This window comes from Aspergillus luchuensis, chromosome 1 (genome assembly GCF_016861625.1).
Source record: "Aspergillus luchuensis IFO 4308 DNA, chromosome 1, nearly complete sequence".
Taxonomy (NCBI): Eukaryota; Fungi; Ascomycota; class Eurotiomycetes; order Eurotiales; family Aspergillaceae; genus Aspergillus; species Aspergillus luchuensis.
Window position 1 is genome coordinate 3,415,237 of NC_054849.1, and position 22,948 is coordinate 3,438,184.

The 22,948-nt window shown below is 49.5% G+C and overlaps 6 protein-coding genes across 6 annotated transcripts; 3 read left to right on the forward strand and 3 right to left on the reverse strand.

The window, feature by feature from the left end:
* Positions 1-6,752: 6,752 nt before the first annotated feature.
* Positions 6,753-8,449, reverse strand: AKAW2_11188A (uncharacterized protein; the record flags this gene model as incomplete). Its single annotated transcript, XM_041682877.1, has 6 exons — positions 6,753-6,786; positions 6,836-6,948; positions 7,003-7,409; positions 7,468-7,734; positions 7,805-8,186; positions 8,312-8,449. The coding sequence occupies 6 exons, from the start codon at positions 8,447-8,449 to the stop codon at positions 6,753-6,755; spliced, it is 1,341 nt and encodes a 446-aa protein (XP_041537908.1).
* Positions 8,450-8,926: 477 nt separating this feature from the next.
* On the reverse strand, positions 8,927-10,411 carry AKAW2_11189A (glycosyltransferase family 69 protein; the record flags this gene model as incomplete). Its single annotated transcript, XM_041682888.1, has 1 exon — positions 8,927-10,411. The coding sequence occupies one exon, from the start codon at positions 10,409-10,411 to the stop codon at positions 8,927-8,929; it is 1,485 nt and encodes a 494-aa protein (XP_041537909.1).
* A 906-nt stretch (positions 10,412-11,317) lies between these two features.
* AKAW2_11190S (uncharacterized protein) lies at positions 11,318-11,911 on the forward strand (the record flags this gene model as incomplete). Its single annotated transcript, XM_041682900.1, has 1 exon — positions 11,318-11,911. One exon carries the CDS (start codon positions 11,318-11,320, stop codon positions 11,909-11,911), a length of 594 nt encoding a protein of 197 aa, XP_041537910.1.
* Positions 11,912-14,510: 2,599 nt separating this feature from the next.
* Positions 14,511-16,479, forward strand: mirC (siderochrome-iron transporter MirC; the record flags this gene model as incomplete). Its single annotated transcript, XM_041682911.1, has 4 exons — positions 14,511-14,734; positions 14,805-14,935; positions 14,988-15,722; positions 15,773-16,479. 4 exons carry the CDS (start codon positions 14,511-14,513, stop codon positions 16,477-16,479), a joined length of 1,797 nt encoding a protein of 598 aa, XP_041537911.1.
* Positions 16,480-19,436: 2,957 nt separating this feature from the next.
* Positions 19,437-20,115, forward strand: cdc42 (Rho family GTPase CDC42; the record flags this gene model as incomplete). Its single annotated transcript, XM_041682922.1, has 3 exons — positions 19,437-19,438; positions 19,620-19,998; positions 20,056-20,115. Coding segments are annotated over 3 exons (441 nt in total).
* Positions 20,116-21,241: 1,126 nt separating this feature from the next.
* On the reverse strand, positions 21,242-22,633 carry AKAW2_11193A (agmatinase; the record flags this gene model as incomplete). Its single annotated transcript, XM_041682933.1, has 3 exons — positions 21,242-22,257; positions 22,325-22,451; positions 22,508-22,633. The coding sequence occupies 3 exons, from the start codon at positions 22,631-22,633 to the stop codon at positions 21,242-21,244; spliced, it is 1,269 nt and encodes a 422-aa protein (XP_041537913.1).
* Between the last annotated feature and the right edge of the window lie 315 nt (positions 22,634-22,948).

The following is a 22,948-nucleotide window of genomic DNA, read 5'->3' on the forward strand; positions in this document are numbered from 1 at the left end:
ACAATTTCATATCACAAGGGCGGTGCATCGTCAATCAGTCAGTCAGTCAGTCAGGATGATGTATGTCGGGGGGGCGAAGGGAAAGTGACTGGACTGGGCTACGGAGTACAGGAGGCTATAATTATCCCGACGCAAACCAATGATGATGCATACTATAGGATGATCGCGTCGATGACTTTCCCATTCCCCCCAGGGCTTTTTTGGTTTACAGCCAGAATACATACTAGTGTGGGCTGCCATGGGAGCCAGAGAGGGAAGCATTGACCCCAGCAAACTGGCCCCTGCCATGCAAGCAATCAGACCTTCCCCTACAGTGACTCTGTTGAGTTAAGCCTGGCTGCAGCCCGGATGGGCCGGCGCGCTGTAAGGTCCGATACCATACCATACGCCTTCATTCACGGCCAATCCAAGCCGGCCGGCCGTTCGATCGACGTCGGCAAGCGAGATCGATTCCGCGTCTCAGACAACAACCCAAGAGTTAGTTACTGCTGCTGCTAAACTAGTGTAGTTATTCTCTCTCTCTCTCTGCCTGAGAGCAGTCACAGCCGGTGCGCCCGCCGCCTCTTCAGTGTCACGCTGGATTCACCCTAAATGGTGCCACGGGCAAAGCAAAGTACCTCCCCTAAAAGACGTACCCCAGGTAAGCTTACTCCTTGCTTACCACGCCTTAATCCTGACTGAAGAAATGCCTAACCGTTTTCATCCACTGAGTCAGTCAGGTACCAGCTCGAGCCAGCTTTTAACCTACGTAGGGCTTAAAAAGTAATATCTAAACAACTGTGTTGAAAAGCTTCATGAATTTTTTCATTGTTCAAGACATCCATGGTTTTTTTAAACCCACCGTGGACAGCGAGTGCAATTTCCCTCACATTTTTCCCCCTCCTCCTCCCAGCCTCGGGGACCATTTGCCAAACTTACCAGGGATACCAACCAGCCTACTCAGAAAACCCCTCAGCTGGACGGAACCTGCTCAAGGTTGCCTACTAATGCCCAACTATCACACCCTCTACCAGACTGTCGGGTCCATGGTGTAGTATTCGCGCTGCGAGAATCAGCCGGTGGCCTGCACTGATTGTCCCAGTTAATCTAATTTATTTTTTTCGGTCTCTTCTCGCATTCGCACAACTGGGGCTGCTGCTCCTGCATGGAGGCAGCCGGATTCCTGTCTCATCCCTCTCTTTCCGATCCATGTTCGTTGGGGTCATTCGTCTCCCTCGTCTGTTCGTCTGTTCTTTTGACTCCGGAGTACTCTCGACCACCAACCCCCTCCTCTCCTCTCCTTCCCTCCAGCAGGAGGTTATGGAGCCGCTCAAGAGACGGAATATTAATTTAGAGTAGCACTAGATACTGACTACTCCTAACTCCGGACTGATACTAACTTACTAAATTATCAACCAGGAGTAGTTTTGAACACGGTCATGCAGAATGCCTCACTCACCCACCGTCCACACTCGTTTAGTTGACTTGCCTTACGTTCTAACCACCTCATCATTGTTACTGACTTGGTAAATGGTTGACTTGACCTTCTTGGCTAATGGAAACCCACGGAGGAGTCCTTCCCTTCCTTCGGTCCAGTCCTCGGACCACCCCCGGAGAACCCATGGTTTCTCCCCATTGCTAAGCATCTCTCAACCTCTGGTTCACCCGACTTTTCTTTTCACCAGCGAAACTTGAAAAATGCCAACCATCTACACGATCGCTAGAAACCAAACCCCACCCCACACATCGTAGTAATACCAACGAGACATATCTCTCTCTCTCCCGTCATAGCAATTTCTCTTTGTTTCCCTTCTCGGCGATCTCCGTGCAAGTATCCACTTCGGAAAACAAGGCTAACCCCCCCGTTCTCGACCTTGTTTCGCAACTTGGCCCTTCTTTGTTCTCGACATACCCTAGGGTTGTATCCAAAATTGGCGGCGCGGGAGGGGAGAGCCCCAGATAGAGATACATCCGTCTTTTTGTCTAGTCTAATTATTGCTTGCCAATAACCCAAGGATGCTTGCCTACCTACTAACCCTCTCTCGTAGTGGAGACCAAAACAGGCAGACAGAGACAGCGACAAGAAAAACTGACAAGGCCAGCCAGCCGGCCGGCCGACCGACCGACCGACCGACCGACCCAGGATTGAGCACCGAATGGATTCGGTTAGTAACCATGGGGTTTGGACTCATTGTTGTTTCAGGCAATTTCCTTATAAGGTACTCCGTAGCGTGTTAGTAGTAGTATGTAGTTTCAGTTTACATGGATGTAAGTACACACGGGCAAGGCCCCGCGTGCTGCTTTGCTGTGTGGAGCAAATAAAAAAAAGCGATCGTCACTTTCCAACTAACTAACTAAACAATGTTCAACATCGGTTATTGTAAGTACCTATCCTATATTTTGTTGTGATATGATTGTCCGTGTTCGTATACAAAAACATTAGCAGACAGGATTATTATCGAATCTAGTGCAGAGTAAATAATTAAACTAACTAGCTAGCTGGATATGTACCCTCCGACCGAGGTAAGTAACTACTGCGAGTCTGCGATAAACAATGACAAATACTACCTTCTTCTGCTGCTTCTTCCTTCCACTTCCCCGGCCTGCCCTCTTCTTGGCCTCTCTTTCTATTCGCTTGCCAATAATAAAATATCCGGGGGTCGGTACTAGGTAACTACCTAAGTACTACGTATCATCTAATTGCTCTCTACCTACTAATCCTACTACTTACGGTAGTATCCATAACGAGCACGACGAAAACCAGCGATGTAAGGAGAAAAGAATACCAAGATATTTCGACTTACCCCTTCTTCAGTCAACTTGACCACCACTATATTATGTAAAGTGAGAAGATATACACAACATGCATAAGTAGATGATTTATGTCCCCTCTATCGACATAACGATGAAGTAGAAGTAGTAGTAGTAGTAGTAGTAGTAGTAGTAGTAGTAGTAGTAGTAGTAGTAGTAGTCACATGCATCCAACTTGGTACTTCTACTACGTAGAGTAAGTAGGTAGGTAAGTAGATACTTAGGTATGTAGCAGTACATTTACATGTGAGAAGGTGCATACATAAGTACTTCCATCTTGTGTACCCCCCTTCTTCCCCTTTGCCCCCCTTCCCCTCTCTTTCTCACTACATGAGTAGCGTAACATAACATACATACTAATGAGTTATTCAAGTCTAACCCAGGAAATGCATTGCAACTAAACCACAGTTCCTTTCCCCCCCCCTTTTCTTCTTCTTCACCGTACCGGAAGAGTATAGAGCATACCTATTTACTTTACCGGTCCGAGTTTCCGGTGCAGGCAGGCGGATACACTCACACACACACCACCTCGACCCAACATACACACACACAGTGCCCACATGCAACTCTGCAACTATGCATCATTCGAACCTGACTGCAATGGCAGACCAGACAGGTAGGCAGGTAGACAGGGTCCTACTAAATGGAGAATCATCGGTGAAACTACTATGTACATTATCACCCAAACCAAGTATGTCCTATGTACCATGTACTATGCAAGTAGTATATCCGCATTCATTCATTCATCATGTCTGTCTCAGCCTACCTATGCAACATAATGAAAAATGAAATGACCTCAGATAGATATATCTCCTCGGAGAAAGCACCCATCCAGTCACCCCCCCTTTACCCACAACTAGAACTACTTGCAGTACATACTCAACCCCCAGATAAAAGGAAAACCAGCAGACAAATGGCAGCCAAGCATCAAAACCAGCAACAGCCACAGCAACAACGCCTAAGAAAGGGATAGGAATATGTAGGGTACGATACACACATATGTAACTCACGAGTCATGAGAAAACAGAAAAAAAGCCCTGCAGAATGCAGATCATTTCATTTAAGGAGAAGAAGAAGAAGAAGAATTGGGAAACAGTTTATTTTGAATCAGATTACTCCTAGAATAAAATTAAAATCGGAGGGAAAAAAGTAAACTTACATCACACTACACAGAAGCTTTGTCTTCGGGATTTGAGAATTAAGAATATGTGTGGGTTTGGAATGCTAGGTTTATGTATGATTTTTGACTTGGCTTGGCCTTGGGTAATTGGAATGTTTGGATTGGTATCGGTCTTTGGCGGGGTTTGGCAATGCTTTTTGTGTGTGTGTGTGTGTGTGTGTGTGTGTGTGTGTGTAGGTGTTTGTTGGGGTTAGGATGGAATAGAACTGCTTCGGTGGAATGTGTATATTTGTGTCTGCTCTATGATTGTATCTGTTCTCGACTTTGATAATTTACTACTCTGTTACTCTGGTTGAGGCAATTGTCTTGGTCATTGAGATAGATGGAGAAAGGGTTATTATGTCCGTTATGTCCGAGGGAGGTTTCTTGGCGGTGTATGGTATTGTATACGTGTTATGTATCATGGTGTATGGTTTCGTGTACTAGTATGTATTGCTGTGTATGGTTGATAGGCAGACGATTTCTTGATGAAAAGGCATAGTTGCATTATATTATGATGATCTGAATAGCACTATAGCTTATTTGTTTGCTTACTCAGGATGGTGCGGCGTGGCTGATGTGAGTGTTGGTAGATCATGTATAATACTGCTCAATATATATTTTGTACTATATGATATTCGGGTATACTATCTAGGATCAAGTTGAGTTATTTCTGTAGTCAGACATGGGATGGATTAAGCGAAAGTACTGGCTTCTGAGGTCAAGAATAATTTACTTCATTCAGAGAGTATCTAGTTATCGACTTATAGTAGTAATTCAGGAGAATACTAGAGGTATTCACAGTTCCCATGCTGCTGTCTGCTACCATACTGGATCTTATTACCGCACACTATAGCTCCGAAAGCTGCTGGCATTATATCTTCATGCACGCCATTTTTGTCATCTAATGTCTCACTGGCAGAGCAGACAGCTCCGAGGGTAGCCGGCGTTGTCCAAGTGACTAGTATCATTGACGATCAGACCATGCACAAGAGCTCCATGGTGTTGACTGGGATGATGTGCACCGTGTATCTCTAGACTCCTACACCGATCAAAGGATAATCTGTAGACACCGTGGAACTTTCTGACCCTGCTGTGTTGTACTGCAATACCACATCCAGCGACATCTTGTAGCACATCCATGTCATCCTGCAGGTCGTCGAGGTATCGGCTCGTTAGCCGGACTCACTGAGTTGAGGACTCTGGAAAGGGAGGTGATGAGTACTGCCGAAGAGATGCAGAGAGGTTTAGTTGTTGATGGGCTGCTCACCCTGTGAGGGTGTCTCCGACTGCACCATGACGTTCATCTGGTGGGGGACGCTGATGACCTTGAGTAGTTTCCTCGCTACTTCTCGTCCGATTTGTGTCAACCCTTCTAAGCCTTCTCCTTGTTGTGCCATGTCAGCGTGCCGTGGCTGATCGTCACTTGATCTCTATTGCGTAGTAAAACTTAATCTCAACGGGAAAACTATATGCAGCAACTATACGAGTTAGACCAATTCTTTGACCAAAGCAGTAGATTGCAGAGAGGATTGCTCACATAATGATAACAGTGCCGAAACTGAATGACGAACCTTGCAGGAGTGAAGCCTTAAGGCGTCCCATGATAAGCCTTAAGAAATAAAAGCTTGTCCGTAGCAAGACTCTCAAGCACTGACAAAGTTACTTGAGACAGATCAATATAATGTGGCTTGCCTTAACTCGTATCCCTCGAATCCTTCGCTCATGAATGAAAAGTGTTGCCATGAGGAAGTAGACTGCTCACTGCGATAGTGCAATGGCCGATAGGCTGGCTCTCGGGCCACCTCTCGAAAGACCCCCTGCAAAGAACGAAGAAGATCAAGAGTTGCTGCGGGTTCAAGGTTCACTGTAGCTAAGTATACAGCGTTATGCTGCCATCGTGGATGATATTGACCACTCCGATATCTCCATGCTTCTCGACGAGAACTTTGATCATGGCTGAAGGACTCCTGTACCAAGTTTTCTAGAAGTAGATGAGAAGTGGAGAGCAGAAGTTAAAGAGATTGCCTGAGCGGGTTAGCTGAATTATGGCAAGGCACTAATTTCGATTTCTGCCCGGGTAGTCGATTGCTAACTGGAACCTTACATGCCACATAAACATGTTTGGTAAGCTAGCCTGGATGGAATCTTGCTCTAGGCCCTTCTTTTCCATCCTTTCTCTCTTGTTATCTATACCCCTCGAGGGCGTGTTATGAGTGATTATATTCATGTTCAGTGGACATGGACTATGTCTATTTGCCAGAATAATCTAACATTGGGGACCAGTGTAACGGGGTTGAAGGAGTTGACTTGTCTGTCATGACTCTGCTACAACAGGTCTGGGGTTTTAAGGTACTTTACTGGTATACTATGCCATGATATTGTGTATTATGGAATTTGCTATGGGGAATTTCTTTATCAGAAGTTGCTAATATTCTCGTACGATTTGGAAAGGGTCAGCTATATTTCCAGCGCGCACATGTCTGTACGAATCTAGGTGCCAGACCTAGTCGTCACTTATACACTATGCTGTATAGTGAATCAATGACTTGGTAGTGGGATATTGCCTCATGTTGCAAGCCTTGGTGGAACTACATCCATGCATGTCGCATGCTTTTATTGACTATCTGAGGTGCAATAAATCCATCAGGTTACCACAACGCCTGTTCGTTAAGCAATCTTCCCCAACCCCAGATACATCCTGCATATCCTACCATTTTACTCCATATCCGAACCCGCCCTAAACATGACCATCTTGTTAAACCGCCCCGTATGGAGGTAGCCAAACATAGTCTGCTTGACTTCAGTCAATGTGCATACCGGTAGCGAACTCGCAGCTGAGCGAGGTTAGCAGCATTCATCATAGACTGACACGAGGGCACCTACGGGTCCGTCGCATACTGAACGTTGCAGTGCTCCCACTCAGGATCACGCACGAGAATCCCGCGGAACCGCACAGCATCCTCAATGGAGCAGAAGCGGAAGACCACATTGCGGGCCTAGTAATATGAGTATGCTATACATAAGAGGGATAAAGGAAGAAGAAGACTCACGTCTCCAGGCACATATGAGTCCAGGATCTTCTCAACCTTGCGATCGCTGCCACAGGCCATGCTGTACAGCTGCGCCATGCTGGCATTCATGTCGACTCCGACAGCTCTCACGGCGCGAGTCGAGCCAACAGACAGATTGAAAGAAAGCTGGGAGCTGACCACGTCAACTTCCTTGCCCATCTCCACAAACACGGTGATCCTTCTTTCTTTGTCAAGGTCGATGCCGTTCGGATACTTGTCGTAGAAGGTCTGGCATGCTTCATGTTCACAAAAGAGTATATGAGCAGTTCCGTTGCCATGGACGTGAACACTTTCGATATTGCCACCGTGCACAAGCGACAGAACCTTAGCAGGGGTGCACCAGGTAGCAGGCAAGCCTCGGAGGATGATACGACGGACACGAGAAGCTAAAACAAGTCGTGTAAGTAAATTAACCACCGGAATATAGGATATGATATATGATACCTGGCTTGTCACGAGCAGCAGGGGTGCCCCAGCTCTTGAAAGTAGTAAGGTTCTCACGGTCCTCTACCTCACTGGCGTCACCTGAAGCTACAGCTTCCGAACCACGAGGACCAGCGCTGATAGTAGCAGCAGCATTGTAGCCCTGGGGCTTGGAGTCACCAAAAACACTGGACACTCCAGCCTTGGGGGTCTCGGGCTTCACTTCAGATTCTTCGGCATCAGGCTTGATACTCCACTCGTCGTCATAAGTATTCTGACCAGAAGATGCTACAGAAGACAATGAAATTAGATATGTCGCGTCTTAACTTCACAATGGCTGTGGTCGCATGATACTTACCAAAAACTTCAGCATCAGCACGAGACTCGGGACGACTCATTGAAGTACTGGCCTTCTCACTGGACGCGTCGACAGCAACAGTAGGAGTGCCATAAGTCTTTGGCAGCTTCAAGGAGCGAGCAGCAGCCATGAAGCTGACCGTGTCGTCCACATCGGCGACAGGGAACGTCTTGGTATTTTCCTTGTCCTCCATGGTGTTGCCAAACGAAGAAGATAAGGGAGAAGAAGAAGAAGGAAGAGAACAAGTGGAAAGGAACGTGTCGGGGGGAAGTATCGATGAAGAAGACTGAGATGAGAAATGAGGAGCAGAGGATGGGCGAGTTTTATTTCCGTCGACAGTGAAGTGCGTGGCTTCGTTACCTGAACGACGAAGAGGGGGTTCCTGTTCAGGTCTAGCAGTCAGCCCAGCGAGAAGACTCTCACCGTGCTAGGGTAAATTACAACAAGACGTGTTGAATGGGCGAAAAGGCCGGTACAAGACAAACAGCAGGAAAGGAAGAGACTGACCGAGAGATGTGTCTTGGGAGCATGTCGGCTCTCTTCGAGACCGAAAGACGTCTTCTCCATGAAGGTTCCGACGACACCGTAGATTATACTGGTGACCCTGCTGGCAAATTCCATTGTAGGGACCGGGCGCTTGTCCATGATAAATAGGAAGATTATGAAACGTTGGAGATGGGATATTAGGAGATATGTAGGTGTCTAACAAGAGGGAAGATGGTTGTAAGAGGAAGGATGCTAGGCAACAGATGAAAAGAAAGATGAACCAGCAACTGCACAGGAAGCCAGACAAAGGAACAAAAGGGGCTAGCATACTACAAATATAAAAAGCATAGTAGGGAATAACACTTGAGGCCTAATATGATTGGCAAGTCCCGCCAGAATAGCTTGTGACCGAGGGTGATCTCGACGGTGAATGGCAGTTCGAGGGCGGTTTTGTAATACAGATCTACAAGCAGCATTGTCCCATCCAATGTTGTTTCGAAATGTGATATATGTGGATTGCACTATGTCCATGGACGTCTATAGATGATATTTATGTACCCATAATTCGTGGCCTATACAGTAAAGAGAACCATGCAATATGCCTGCAGGGAATATCTACACATTGATCGAAATCCCTTATGAAGGTACGTCAATCTCCTCGTATCCCTTCTGGCCCTCTTTGCGATGCTCGATGATGACTTGGAGTCCCGGGCGTCCGCAAAAGCCATCTTTACCTGCAACCCGATCAACGAGTTTAAATGACCCATTCCCCTCTTCATGTTCATCAGGGATCCAGACCTTCTCCTGAGATATCTGGCCGGGGACTTCGGTTCGTCGAGGATTGAACCAAGGCATGCCGACGAAATGGTTGAGAATATCATGAATCCAAGAGTACAGCTTCTCGAACCGCCGCGTAGTCCCTAGCCAGGAAAGGGTGCGGGTGTCGTACGCCACCCGGACATATGGATTGATATAGATCCCCGTGTCTGTGATCTTCTCTGGGTCCGGCTGAGGCTTCTGAATATCGGCATGGATAAGACAACACTCAGAAGCTTCCCAGAACGTATCATGTGACGCCCGGAACCGAGCAGGTGATTTGTCCTCTCCAGACAGCTGAGGCTGTACATCCATGACCGATAAATCTGTATCGCGCTGGAAGAACCGCGCGTCAAATGCTACCATTCCTCCCCAGCAACTCCGCACCCGCACAGCATCTTTCTGAGCTAGTACGTCCTGGCGGCTCTGACCTTGCCCAGCGCTAGTGAACCACGGGAAGAAAGGCACGCCCACGCCGAAGCCCTGCAGATCGCGTGTCGCATAAGTGTCATAAAATTTGAATGGGTTGATGAAATCCACGGCGCACGCGGCCCGGTATTGAGAAACGCCATCATCCGTGGCATTGGTGGAGAACAGAAGCTGGAGCGCATCCACCGGGTTGAATGCAACGTCGTTCAAGTAGAGCAGCTTGTCGTAGCGCACTCCCGGCTGGTCGTCCAGCGGTTTTAGAGCTCGGTTCCGCACCTCCGCCAAGTACTCGATACGTTTGATCCGCCTTGCACCGCCGGGAACGGCAACTGTCGGTAAACCGGTCAGGTCCAGATGTTGCTCGAAAACAATGGACTTCTGGCACGTGGCCCGATCCGCCAGATCTTGAAGCGCACTCTCTCCATCTCGACCGCTGTCGTTCTCATAGATGCTCAAGAAAACATTGTCTTCTCCGAGCAGATCGATCAGCTCAAGCACACTGTCCCCCCAATGTCCTCGTGCTAGATCACCATCAGGGTCATATAAGCTCGCTGCGATGAAGACTTTCTCATTGCGAATGTTGCCTCTGCCGGATTTCGTTGACTGAGACACCGCATTCCGAAGCGACAAGTAATGTGGCGGCGGCTGGGTATAGGAGGGCCGGAATATGGAGGTCAGGACGATGAGAAGGAATATAACGCCGATAACGGCAGAAGCATAGTTGCAGATGCGGCGAAATAAAGAACGACGATAGCGACCGGAGTACCTCGACCCCGAAGGCTTCAAGTGACGATAACCAGCATAAGTTGATGAGAAGAGTCGCGACCACAGGGGCACTCTCCTGGAATCATCTGGATAATAGTAGCCAATAGACATGGCAAACAGATCTTGACAGGCAAGTCGAAGCAATCACTTTGCTCAGCCCATGCCTAGGATACAATGGATCATGAAAAACCAGAGGCAGGCCAGCAACCAGGCAAACAAACCATCCTCTTTTCCCCAAAGTTTTGCCTCGCCAGGCCACGGGGTTTTCCCCCTTGCCACCAAGGGGAGCGCACGCCTGCTTATGTCATCGGTGGAAAAGGAGTCTCCCCGCTCACGTGCTTTGCCGGCCATCGTGGAACTAGCCATTGTGGGAGGAGAGACTCCCTGCAGGGAACCCCAGACCACATGGGGGGATGTGTCTAAAGAAGTCTCAAAACCATACCAGTGAGGAGTGAGTTTACTGATAACGGCCGGGAACCCCCGGGGGATTTCTATCAGGCCTACCTACTTTTAACAGTAAGTAGTACCAGACAATTGCCCCATAGTTACCTTCCGACCGGCCTTATCGTCGTGCTTCTAATCGCCCCGTAGTCTCCGATTACCCCACTCACCCAGAGTCATAGCTGTCATAGGCCAAACCCTGTACCGCAGACGGTGAGGATCTCCCTGCGACCGCATACCTATTCGAGTACAATGTGGCCCAGGTCAATCCGGATGCTGGCTTTAGCTCGGAGTCTCTACTACTAGTATGGCGTCGCTGGCTGCCCCAATCAATATGACGTAGGCCATTTTGGCTACAAGAGACCTCTGCTCTTCCTCACATCATCCATCTCTGGTTCTCCTTTCTCCTTCCAAGACCTTTGTATTTTGTTCCTTTGGAATAACTCCATCTCATTCCTACCCTTCCTTTCCAAATACCCTCCCTCAAATACCCTTTTCCAGTTCGAAACCGTCTAACGGGGTGAGGATCTCACAGACATTGCCAAAGCGTCCTCTTCACGGAACCAGCCGGCAATCATGACCAAGTTCACTTTCGCCAATTCCTCCGAGAAAGTACCCGGTGATGGGATCCTCCCCGCCCAATTCTCCATCAGAGCGGCCCCTCAAACAGATGCTTGGTCCAAACCTCCATCCACAGACACATTCACTGCGCCGATTCTATACCGGAGTGTTCCGTTGAAGTCGTTCAAACGGGTCAGAGTCGCCTTCAACGCAGTCTGGCAGCAAAACTATGACCAGGGTGGGCTCATCCTTGTCCTCAACGGTGCGGGAGGCACCCGGAAATGGGTCAAGACAGGCATCGAACTCACCCGTGGCCGACCTCACCTGAGTACCGTCACCAAGGACAACTGGGCGGACTGGAGTCTGCAGCCTGTCCCGTCAGGAGGTGGAGCGGCGACACTAGAGCTGGTCCGAGAGTCAGACAATAGCCTGTGGATTTATCTTGTGGAAGGCATCCAGAAATCCCCTCTTCGGGAAGTCACCTGGGTGTTCGAGGAACCGAATGTTCAAGACCTCTGGGTTGGGCTCTATGCAGCACGGCCTTCGAAAGAAGGGGGGGAGGACCTGGTGGTGAACTTTGGCCATCTGATACTCGACACGTCAGATTAATGGATGTCCTGTGTGCAAATGTATCTTATGCATAATGTCCATGGTGGTCATGTCATCTAGACATTGTCCTGAGTCGATAGGCAGTCCTTATAATGTTGATACTTCGGATGATGGATTTCAGGTACCCTACCTGAAATAGAATGGTACAATGCAATCTCAGTCCCGGACCGTAAGAAAACGTACTGCTGAATTTGCAAGCTTGTAGTAGCAGTCCCCCATGTGTGCTGGATAGTAGTATTCGAGTGTCACTGAAAATGCCTGCCAATCATAACTGAGATCCGGCTATCTGCCAGCTCCATAACCGTCACTGGTTCGATCCCCAGAAGCACCGACCACCACCATCATGGATGACTGAATGCATAGATAGGTAATACGCCAGCTGTTATTGGGGGCATGGATTTCTGCAAAACAGATCACATGAAATAACACCAGCATAGGGCGTCACTTATGGCCAGCATATTCACATTCTTGGGAACCGAGCTCATGGCCTATCTGCTGGGTTGGAGATGAGGGATTAAAATCCAAAGAGGGGGTGGAAGAGGGGAGCAGGGTAACTAAGAGTATCTGGTCTATATGCAAGAAATGCAGCCCATATGAACTGATCCGACTCGAAGCGAACAGAAAATAAAAAAGTAGTCGCACTTGAAGAAGAATCTTGACCAACCGCAAGAAAACTCCGTGTGCAACCTATACGAGGAAGAAAACAACGCTAAGCTTTACCACAGCGGTGTCGTACAGTGGGCAGTGTACCCATTCCGGAGGGTTGCGAACCGGACTTGAAGCCCAATACAATATCTTTACCCTTTTGAGTAAGTGGGTGGATCGTTAAAGTTCGGCTCGACTCTTCCGTGAACACGACCGACCAGAAAAATATCGCATGAATTTCCTGCGGCTTTCGCGCCTTCTTGTCAATATTCACTGTGGAGTTTCGCACCCCTCGAAAGTGTCGAATCTCCTATCCAGGATGATCTTACCCAGATGATCCGATGATTGTTATTACTCACACGGGATGATCGTTGCTCGAGGGGTAATGAGTAAAACTGTAGGCTGCGGAGACGATGCATCACCCCGTGACCGACGGATGATGACCAGGAGCGGTTGTTCCCGAGTCATCCAGCATCGGCTGTGCCACTTCCCCCAATCATGCGATGGGGCCGGGATTTCTCATTGACGATTACGCAGAGTCTTTGCTGAGCAATCAAATAATCCGGGATCCCTGATTTCTTTCGTTGGCGTGATTACAATTACACTGTGTCTCCATAAGACATTCAAAGAGTGGGTGAAAAATGTGAGAGAATGGAGTAGTAATATTACGCTGTGCAATAGTATAGTAGTAGTAGTACGGTGTTGGATCAGTCAGGTTCGGCCTGCAAGGGGGAAGCGTGGATGATGCGCGCCTTCATTCTTCTTACGAGCAGAATGTCAGGCGGTCTAAAAGGAACAGTATAAAAAGGGCAGCAGTATATATGCTGATGCTGCACATACTCTTATTTTAATATATCTTCTTCAACACAAGAACTACATTGTAATATACTCGAATAATATAAAATCCATCTTATTGTTTATCCCAGACTTTCCTTTTTCCGGGTCCGACCGCCGGACCAGGTGATCTTATCATATCTGATGTTCAGTTGCCCGCCTGCGTAGGATTCAGAATCCCGGTCGCCTTGCCACACTATCCTTCCCCCCACCCACCAACACCACCACGCTTTTTCCCTAGTGAACTCCTGCAGTCGAAGCCTTCTTTGCAGCAAGGCCCAGGGGTACATGCTCACTCGATCCTCCTCATTTCCCGCCTTCTATCCGTCTACGAAAGAAACTCCCGTCCCTTCCCCGTCAATGGGTGCCCGTGGCCGAGGCACAAGCTTTGCAACCATCCAGCCCATCCGAAAGTCCCCTCGGTCTCATTCGACCAACGACTGGCGTGGGACAAAACAAAACATTGACAGCTCCGTTCGGACTATCTGGTGCAGCAATTCAGCGGGTGCCACACTACTCTTCTGGGCCACGGGCGTTTAGCCCATAGGCTAGGTCCTGGGCCTCCCACTTGGACTTGCATAAGTGCGGCCTGTCGATCGTGTCCAGTGGTGTGAATCATATCGGGGAGCCTGATTTGGGCTTGCAGACTCATAGCTGAGCCCCTTGGCCTCCGTTCTCCGGGCTGTACGCCAGATCTGGCGATCCACGCGTGCTGCGCATTCCGCTGCTTGATTTGGTGACCTAACTGATGCATGTGGTACCCAAACCTGGCTTCGGGGTGCTCCATCTTGCTAGTGTCTTTTGCTTTTTTCTTACCCTGCTTATTCTTTAGACTTTGATACCCCCTCTTCGTTGGCTAGTGTATTGCTTTTTCGTTTGGTGGATCTGGCTGGTACAGGTCGCAGATACCCTTTTACGTCCGCTTAGCCTTGCAATCGTCAGCCTGCTCCGTCCTTTTCATGCCTGCTACTTCGACATTGAAACTATCGGACTCAAACTGTCGCTTCATCTGCTACCTTCACCACGACGAAGTATTTGACGACCTGTCGCAATAAATGGACCCTGGTCATCTTATAGCTACCCAGCGATACCATCCATCAACGATTACGGCGCAGCCGCGATGCCCCTTCTCGACCACCGCTCAACAGTCTCATATGGTACCCTCGATCAAATGGATCAAGACAACAGGGAGGCGGAGGAGCGCCTCCTTCAGGCGGAATACGACCCTGAAGGGCATGATAGTGAAGTAGAATCCTCGGTGGATTCGGTTCAGGAGGGTGTTCGGAAGATTGAAGCGATCAATCTGACATGGACAACACGGTCGTTGATTATAGCATATGTCAGGTAAGCCTCGTAAATCACCAGGATTGGTGTCTGCTCTCAAGATCCTTCGTGGTTGCTAATGGTGTTGAAGCATCTTCCTCATGGCTTTTTGTACCTCGCTCGAAAGCCAAACCGTGATGTCCCTTTCGGCTTATGCTACCAGTGCTTTCAGCAAGCACTCCCTTATCTCTACGGTTCTCGTTGTTCAAAATGTGGTGAACGGTGAGTATATATTTCCCTTGGGGTTATTTTTATTCTCTGCTGACCCTCGTAGCTGTTATCAAGCCTCCTATGGCTAAGGTAGCCGACGTCTTCGGTCGGTTCGAAGCGTTCTGTGTCAGCATCCTCATATACGTTCTAGGATACATCCAAATGGCTGCGTCGACCAACGTTCAGACATATGCCTCCGCGCAGATTTTCTACTCTGCCGGATCTACCGGCTTGCAGATACTTCAACAGGTCTTTATTGCTGACAGCAGCAGCCTATTGAACCGTGCGCTCCTGGCGCTTCTACCAGAGCTTCCATTCTTGGTCACGGTCTGGATTGGCCCGACTATTGCAAATGCAGTGCTTCAGCATACATCCTGGCGATGGGGTTATGGAATGTGGTCGATCCTCCTACCTGCCTCGTTTCTTCCGTTGGCACTTTCCCTATTGTTCAACCAACGCAAGGCTCGAAGACTGAACTTGATCAAGCCTAGACACTCTCATCGACGAGGCCTCCTTTCAATTATCCGCCACACTTGGTACGATCTTGACATGTTCGGTCTGATCTTGCTCTCAACAGCGGTGACCTTAATTTTGGTCCCTCTTACGCTTGCTTCCAACGCCAAGAATGGATGGAAGAATGGCAGCATCATCGCGATGATTGTGATTGGCATTCTCTGCCTTTTTGCGCTTCCCGCCTGGGAAACTTCAAAGAAACTGGCTCCCAAGCCTCTGTTGTCCTTGCATCTACTCAAGGACCGAACAGCGCTCGCAGGGTGTACTCTGGCCTTCTTCTACTTCAGTAAGATCACACTGTTCCACCAATTTAAGCACTCTACTAATGTGTCTTAGTGGCATTCTATTTCTCGGTTCAACCTTACCTTTATTCTTACCTGCAGGTTGTTCAGGATTATGATGTTGCCACGGCTGGCCGTGTGACCCAAACCTTTGCATTCACGTCGACTATTGCAGCCTTCGTCGTGTCATTGCTCATTAAATATACGCGCCGGTACCGGATCTATGTCACCTGCGGTTGCGTCATCTACATCGGTGGAATTCTGTTGATGTTGCTCTACCGTAAGGAAGGAAGCTCACCGGCGCAGATCTTGGGGACGCAGATTATCGTTGGCATGGGCGGCGGGCTCCTCAATGTTCCAGTGCAGTTGGGCGTTCAGGCCTCTGCTAGCCACCAAGAAGTTGCTGCAGCGACGGCAATGTTTTTGACTTCTATGGAGATGGGTGGGGCCGTTGGAGCAGCCATTTCAGGAGCCGTTTGGACACATCATATTCCGAGAAAGCTGCAACTCTACCTCCCTGACGAGTTCAAATCCGATGCGGGTGAAATCTTCGGGAAGTTGACCAAGGCATTGTCTTACCCGATGGGCTCCCCCGTCCGGGTAGCGATCAATCGCGCATACCAGGAGACCATGAACAAGCTCCTGGTGTTGGCGTTCGTTGTCACGATTCCGCTGATCCCGCTCAGTCTACTGATGACGAATTACAAACTGGATAAGGTATGTGCTTGTGAAGATGGCGTTGATGTTGAACCAATTGATTAACGATGGAGTAGATGAGCGAGTCATCCGACCACGAGCCGATCCCAGTTGAAGATGAGGCTGAGCCTGAGGGGCGTGCGAAACGAACCTGATAGACCGCATTGGCGTTCATGTACCCTTCGCTTGAATCTGCCATATTGTACAAACACATACAGGGAGAGCATCCCGGTTAGATTGCAAGGGCACTCTATTATTATTTCGCCTGCTGTCAACCGTCGCAAACCCGCATGGGATAGAGAAGGCGGTGTGAAAAGCCCCCATGACTTGGGGATCCAAAAATGGACTGTGTACAATCCAAACTATATACTTCGATGATTGATTGGTTGCCATTTCTTTTCATGCTTTTGGATTGAGGCCGACAGTGCCGTTTGTGCGAGCATTCACTTGGCGTTCTGGATTCTCCTTGATGGCTTGCGCCATGAAACTCAAGCTGCAACGGCGAGAACGGCCGGCAGCGGATGATCCTGCGGGATGATATTATAGATGTTACGACTAGACTAGATGATTTATGGGTCACGTTATATATATATAGCAAGCATTGGTACTTTTTGATTGGAGTTTTACTTGTGCGCCTTGTTTTCTGTAGGTTCTGATTGACTGCTGTAGTGGTGCGACGATAATAGCGCTGAGGATCGGACCGGGGGGGTTGGGAATGAAGAAGGGAAAGCTGATTGATATGTATCGATCCCCAGGGTGGAATCTGGGCCCCGTCATGAAACTTAGCGCGGGGGCGTTTTATTGGGGTCGGTCTGGGCGTTTGCAAAGCTGAATATCTAGTCTAGGAAGTAGTACAAAGCCACTACTAGATAGACGAGATGAAGAGGGCGGTCGGTGCTGTCCAACCAGCCCCGTGCGAGGTTGGGATGGCATGGCATGGCATGGCATAGCCCTGACCCTGGCCTCATTGTTACCTACCCTCGTCGATGACACCCTCGGGGGTGGTGGCAGTTGATCACAATCACTGCTACTTGCTACTGCCTACTGACTACTAGCTTCACTAACTGCTAGGTTGTTCCTCCTTGGGCGCGTAGCGAATCAAGCTAGGACAGGCGCAGTCAGTGCGACCGTCTGGGCAAGCCAGATTGATTGGCTCAGCATCTGATGCTCAGTGTGACGGGATTCATGGCGAAATTATGATTGATTCCTTACCCAACTGGAGGTGTTACCTAACCTTACTCAACTTTACTACTTTACTTTCGCCTGAGCCTTAGGATCATTACTGCCTGCCTGCCTTAGCCTTACCTTACACTGAACAGACAACCAGCCTGACTTCCGAGGCAAGCCTAGGGCCCGGAGAGAGTGTGTGATGAGATTGATGGCTTTGCTTTTGATGGAGCATGGTCGGTTATTGTAGGAGTTTGTAAGTAGTAAGTAAGTAGGTAGTTAAGTAGTAACTGTTAGGGACTGAAAGAGTAGGCCTCGCTTTTCTTCCCTTCTTTCTCTTTATCCCTTTCTTCATCATCGGTTTTATTTACTCTCGTCATTTTTTCTACCACGGCTCTGTTTCGTCTTATTCTATCGATCGGATCCGATCAAATTGCGGTTTTTAATTGCTTTTGGGTGTTGGATGACTTGACTTGGCTCTCCTCCTTCCTCCACCCTCTCTTCCTCGGTCTGGTATTATTTACTACCACCACCATCATCTCATCACATCTCATCTCTTTGCGCTTCCTCGGCATCACGCTATCATTGCGGAAGACAAGACGATCGAAATTCTAGAGGAAGAAAGATTACGAAAGAGAGAAGGATCGCGACAGGATAGAATAAAAGGGGGTGGTTTATCTAGGTTGCCGTCATATTGGCCTTAGTCCGATCTCTGTGAGTTGTCTCTTATCTTAGGTTGTGGATCGCCGTTGTGTTGCTTTTTCATCTGGCCGTTCAGTGGGTAAAGAAAAAGAGCGTGACGGGGGGGTGGAATGAGGAAGTCTTTTCCTTTGGGAGTTTCATCAGCAGCCCAGGGTAAATTACTTCAAACGGTGGCGCAACTTGCAACCATCAGAAAGAGAAATTGTTGTCAGAGGTGTGAAAAGGAAAAAAAAAAAAAAGAGGCGGGCGATAAAAAAGAACCTGCTAACTAGAGATAACTAAACCAGGAGCTAACTAAGTAACGGTGCGGTGCGGGTTGCCCCATTTGCAAGCCAAAGCAGCAAAGCAGCAGCAGCAGCAGCAGAAAGCAGAAAAGTAGCAGCAGCTTCTTTTCCTTCCTCTCCTTACTACTAGTAAGGTATCGTCTCCGTCGTCCGCCTACTGCCTCCTCTCTCCCACATTGGCTGGCTTCCTCACCAACCATCCCTCTCTCTCACCGTCGACATTCACCGCACACCACCTCCCCATCCGTGAATCCAGACGGCCTCGCCCATCCACCGCGTCTGTCCTCTCCATCTTTGCCGCCTCACCTTCTCGTTGTCTTCCACTTCCTCACTCACTCACTCACTCTCTCCCCCCCTCTCTCTCTCAACACCCAATTGGTCTTCCCCCTCACTCGTCTCCTCCCTCCACCCCCCTGGTTCACCGCATCTCCTGCTTCTCCTGTCCCTGCTCTCCTTTCGGCATCCGACAGACGACCTTCCGTGATTCTCTGCACCTTCTTTCCCGCAAACTTCACGGTTCTTCAAAGTTTACAACATGGTCGTGGCAACAATTAAGTGCGTTGTTCTCTTCATCATCTTTATCCCTTTCTCTCCGCAATCACTTTTCCCCCCCTCCTCCTCTCTTTCCCCTCCCCCCATTCGAACCCTCCCTCCTCTATCCTGCTTCTCCCTCTCCTGTCTCCGTGCAAACCGATACATTCATCCTTTCTTCGAGCGGCAAGTGGCTAACCATGGTTTGACTTTCGTCGCAGATGTGTTGTCGTCGGTGACGGTGCCGTTGGCAAGACCTGCCTTTTGATCTCCTACACGACGAACAAGTTCCCTTCCGAATATGTTCCCACGGTGTTCGATAACTATGCCGTCACGGTCATGTAAGTTAGGGATCCCCTATCTTGAGACATGGTTTGCATATCGGGAGTCTGTCGGAATGCGCTATATCACGCTCGCAATAGCGTTATTGGTGCCCCCGATGTCGCTGGCTTGACAAATGCGATGGCGTCTGTGGACAAATATCGGAATCTGTAACTGACTCGAACCCCCGTTGCGCAATAGGATTGGCGATGAGCCCTACACCCTGGGATTGTTCGATACTGCTGGTCAGGAGGATTACGATCGTCTCCGTCCTCTTTCGTACCCTCAGACGGATGTCTTCCTCGTTTGCTTTTCGGTCACTTCGCCTGCCTCCTTTGAGAACGTACGCGAAAAGTGGTTCCCCGAGGTGCACCACCACTGCCCCGGTGTCCCCTGCCTGATCGTGGGCACCCAAACCGATCTTCGCGACGATCCCGCGGTCCGCGAGAAGCTTTCCCGCCAGAAGATGCAACCGATTCGCAAGGAAGATGGAGACCGTATGGCCAAGGAGCTGGGCGCAGTGAAATACGTCGAGTGTTCTGCTCTCACGCAGTACAAGCTCAAGGACGTTTTTGACGAGGTTAGTGTCGCGCCACATCCCTGCGTCGTCGCATCTACTCACACATCTTTATTCTAGGCCATTGTTGCCGCGCTCGAGCCTGCTCCCAAGAAGTCGAAGAAGTGCGTCCTGCTGTAATTGATCCCGGGATCTTACAGGGCAGGCCCGTACGCTCCGGAGGGTTCCAGGCCTGTCATTGATGCATCGCAGACACGTCGTATGATTTTGGGAGACTGAATGTGCTTTATCTATGCAATATGGAGTTTTGGGGATTCTTTCGGACAAAGGTGGCTGGCTTCTTCGACCGACGTCTGACTTGACATTCTGTGTTCGTTCACTGATTCTTGAGTGAATACACATCTTACAACCCGTAACACCCAAGTGTGCTCTTCCCTCTTCGCTCGGTTGTCTCTGCGCTGCTGAGCCTTGTCTACCTCAAGCAGACCTGCCATCGAGAGCTCTTCCTCATTCTATCGGAACCTCTTGTCTCCTGACTTTCGTCTCGTCTTACCTGGCCAGCGTCGTTTCTTGATCCTCCGACCTTCATTATCCCCTCACTGTGTTCCCTCCACCTTTTTTCCCCACTGTCAACTCCTCCCTAAACTACCCCCTTTTCACCTTTTACCAACACGTTTCCACAACCCCACAACACACCCACCTTTTCTTTTCCTCAAACAAATCCTCCTTTACTCCCTTTCGAACCTCTCATCGTCTCTATCGGCGTTGGAAGTCGAGGCGTCTTGTTTTGGCTGGCTGATGGTTTTTCTTTTCTCTTTTTCTTTTTTTCTATCTTCTTTTCTTTTATGTCCCTCATACTCTGCGATCTGTTGTCATGCCGATCCCACCCGTCCCAAATTTGCTGTGCAATTTGTTCTCCCGAGCTGCAGCCCTTTATTTTTCCTTTTTACTTTTCTTTGCTCATTGTCTTCAAAGCCTGGACTAGATAACAGATACAATAGTGATGACCAAGTTACCCACCCCTTTATATATTATGGTTAGATGTTGTGGTGGTTGTTGTTGTTGTTGCTGGTTCGTGAGGTAGTAGTTAATTGACTAGTCTCGTCTATATAGTATCTAGTATTTGCTGATATGGATTTATTTACCTATTCGATGAGTTGATTGAGCTTACAGTAAGATTACTTAGACTTAGGAGTATGTTATGTGTTTCACGATGTACCTGCATCAGGCTTGACTAGTAACTCAACTCGTTCATTATACATACATACATACATACATTCACATAACTTCATATCGTATATCTCATTTACAACTCATCCTTGGCCTCCTTCTTCTCCACAGCTTCCTTTGCCTCCTCCTCAACAACAGTCTCCTCAGCCGGCATCACCTTCTGTCCATACCATCCACCCAACTCTTCACCCGCACCAGCCTTAACCATGCTAGTGATAATCTCAAACGCCACCTGCGCAGCCGCCAAGGCCGTAGTCTCGCCCTTGTTATCATAGCTAGGAGACACCTCGACGATATCGGCGCCAACAATGTTCAGCTTCTCAATGCCGCGCAGGATGCGAATGAACTCGCGGGTCGTCCAGCCACCAGGCTCGGGGGTACCAGTTCCGGGCGCAGTGGCGGGGTCCAGGACATCAATGTCGACGGACAGGTAGACAGGCTGGTCGGAGTCCAGACCGATGCGCTCGATGATGCGGTTCACGATGCCCATGGGTCCGAGGTCGTCGATGTCGTCGGCGTGGATGCGCATGAATCCCTGCTCCGGGCCCGGGTTGGTGTAGTCGCTGTCATCAACGCCGGTCAAACGCGTGCGGAGACCAGCGTGCGCGGAGGTCGAGTTGCAGATCAGTCCCTCGCGGCTGGCTTTGTGGAAGAAACTGCCGTGGTTGAAGTGTGCTTGTTCGGAGGTCCAGTAGGCTGAGTAGCGCACGGGGTTCCAGGTGTCCAGGTGCGCGTCGAAGTGAAGCACCGTGATGGGCTTCTGGTAGATTTGGTACAGTGCGCGCAGGGCTGGTAGTGCGACACTGTGGTCGCCTCCCAATGTGACGAGCTTCGATTTGCCCGCGGAGATGCCCTTCGTGCCGTACTTGGAGGAGGCGGTGGTCAGGGCCGGGCGAGAGCCCAGTTCCAGGAAGGCTTCGTACATCTGGCGCTCCGCAACGCCATTGTCAAATGGGGTGATCGGGATGTCGCCGCAGTCTTTGACTGTCGCCCATGAGGCGTAGGGGTTGATTCCCGCTCGGGTGTTGTAGCTCGTGCCGGCCATTTGGCGGGCGCTAGCTGCCCGGATGGAGCGCGGACCAAAGCGAGCGCCTGGAGGGGTGTTAGTGAGTTTGGGGGGGGGGGGGGGGGCAGACTGTGAGGTTATTGGGTATCTTACCTGGTCTGTAGCTGACTGCCGTGTCGAAGGGGGCGCCGATGACGGCGATGTCGTACCGTTCGTCGGGTTCGATCAGGCATTTGACTGGCTTTAGGTGGGCAAAGCTGGCAATGCCGGAGAAGGTGAACTGGAATGGTGTGTGAGTGTGAGTGCGAAATATACTGGTGGGATTGGAGCGCCTACCTCCTGGTCCCATTTCCTCAGCAACTCCTCGCGCACATGCTCTGGCACCTCTTCGTGGTCGTGGTGAGCGTGGGCAAAGGCTGTACCAGCCAGTGCCAGGCAAGCAGCCCAAGTGAGGGATTTCATGGCCAAATTGAGGACCTCACTCGAGGGTATTGGGGGTGTAAGAGAGATGAGGGAGAAAAGAAAGGAGGGGAAATTCGGAGCAGCAATCGGAGAGGACTAAATAGCGGTGGTAGTTGCGTTGACATAAAAAATACATGCCATGAATAGAATAGTAATAATAATGGCCACTGGGGATAATGGGCCTCTATCTCTTATCGATACGGAGATTGACCCTCATTGGCCAGGATATGGCCGTAAAGGGAAATATTGATGCCTTTATGCCTGGCGTCACTGACGTCGTGCGGACCTTCCCTTTTTGGTCAACTTCTTCATCGT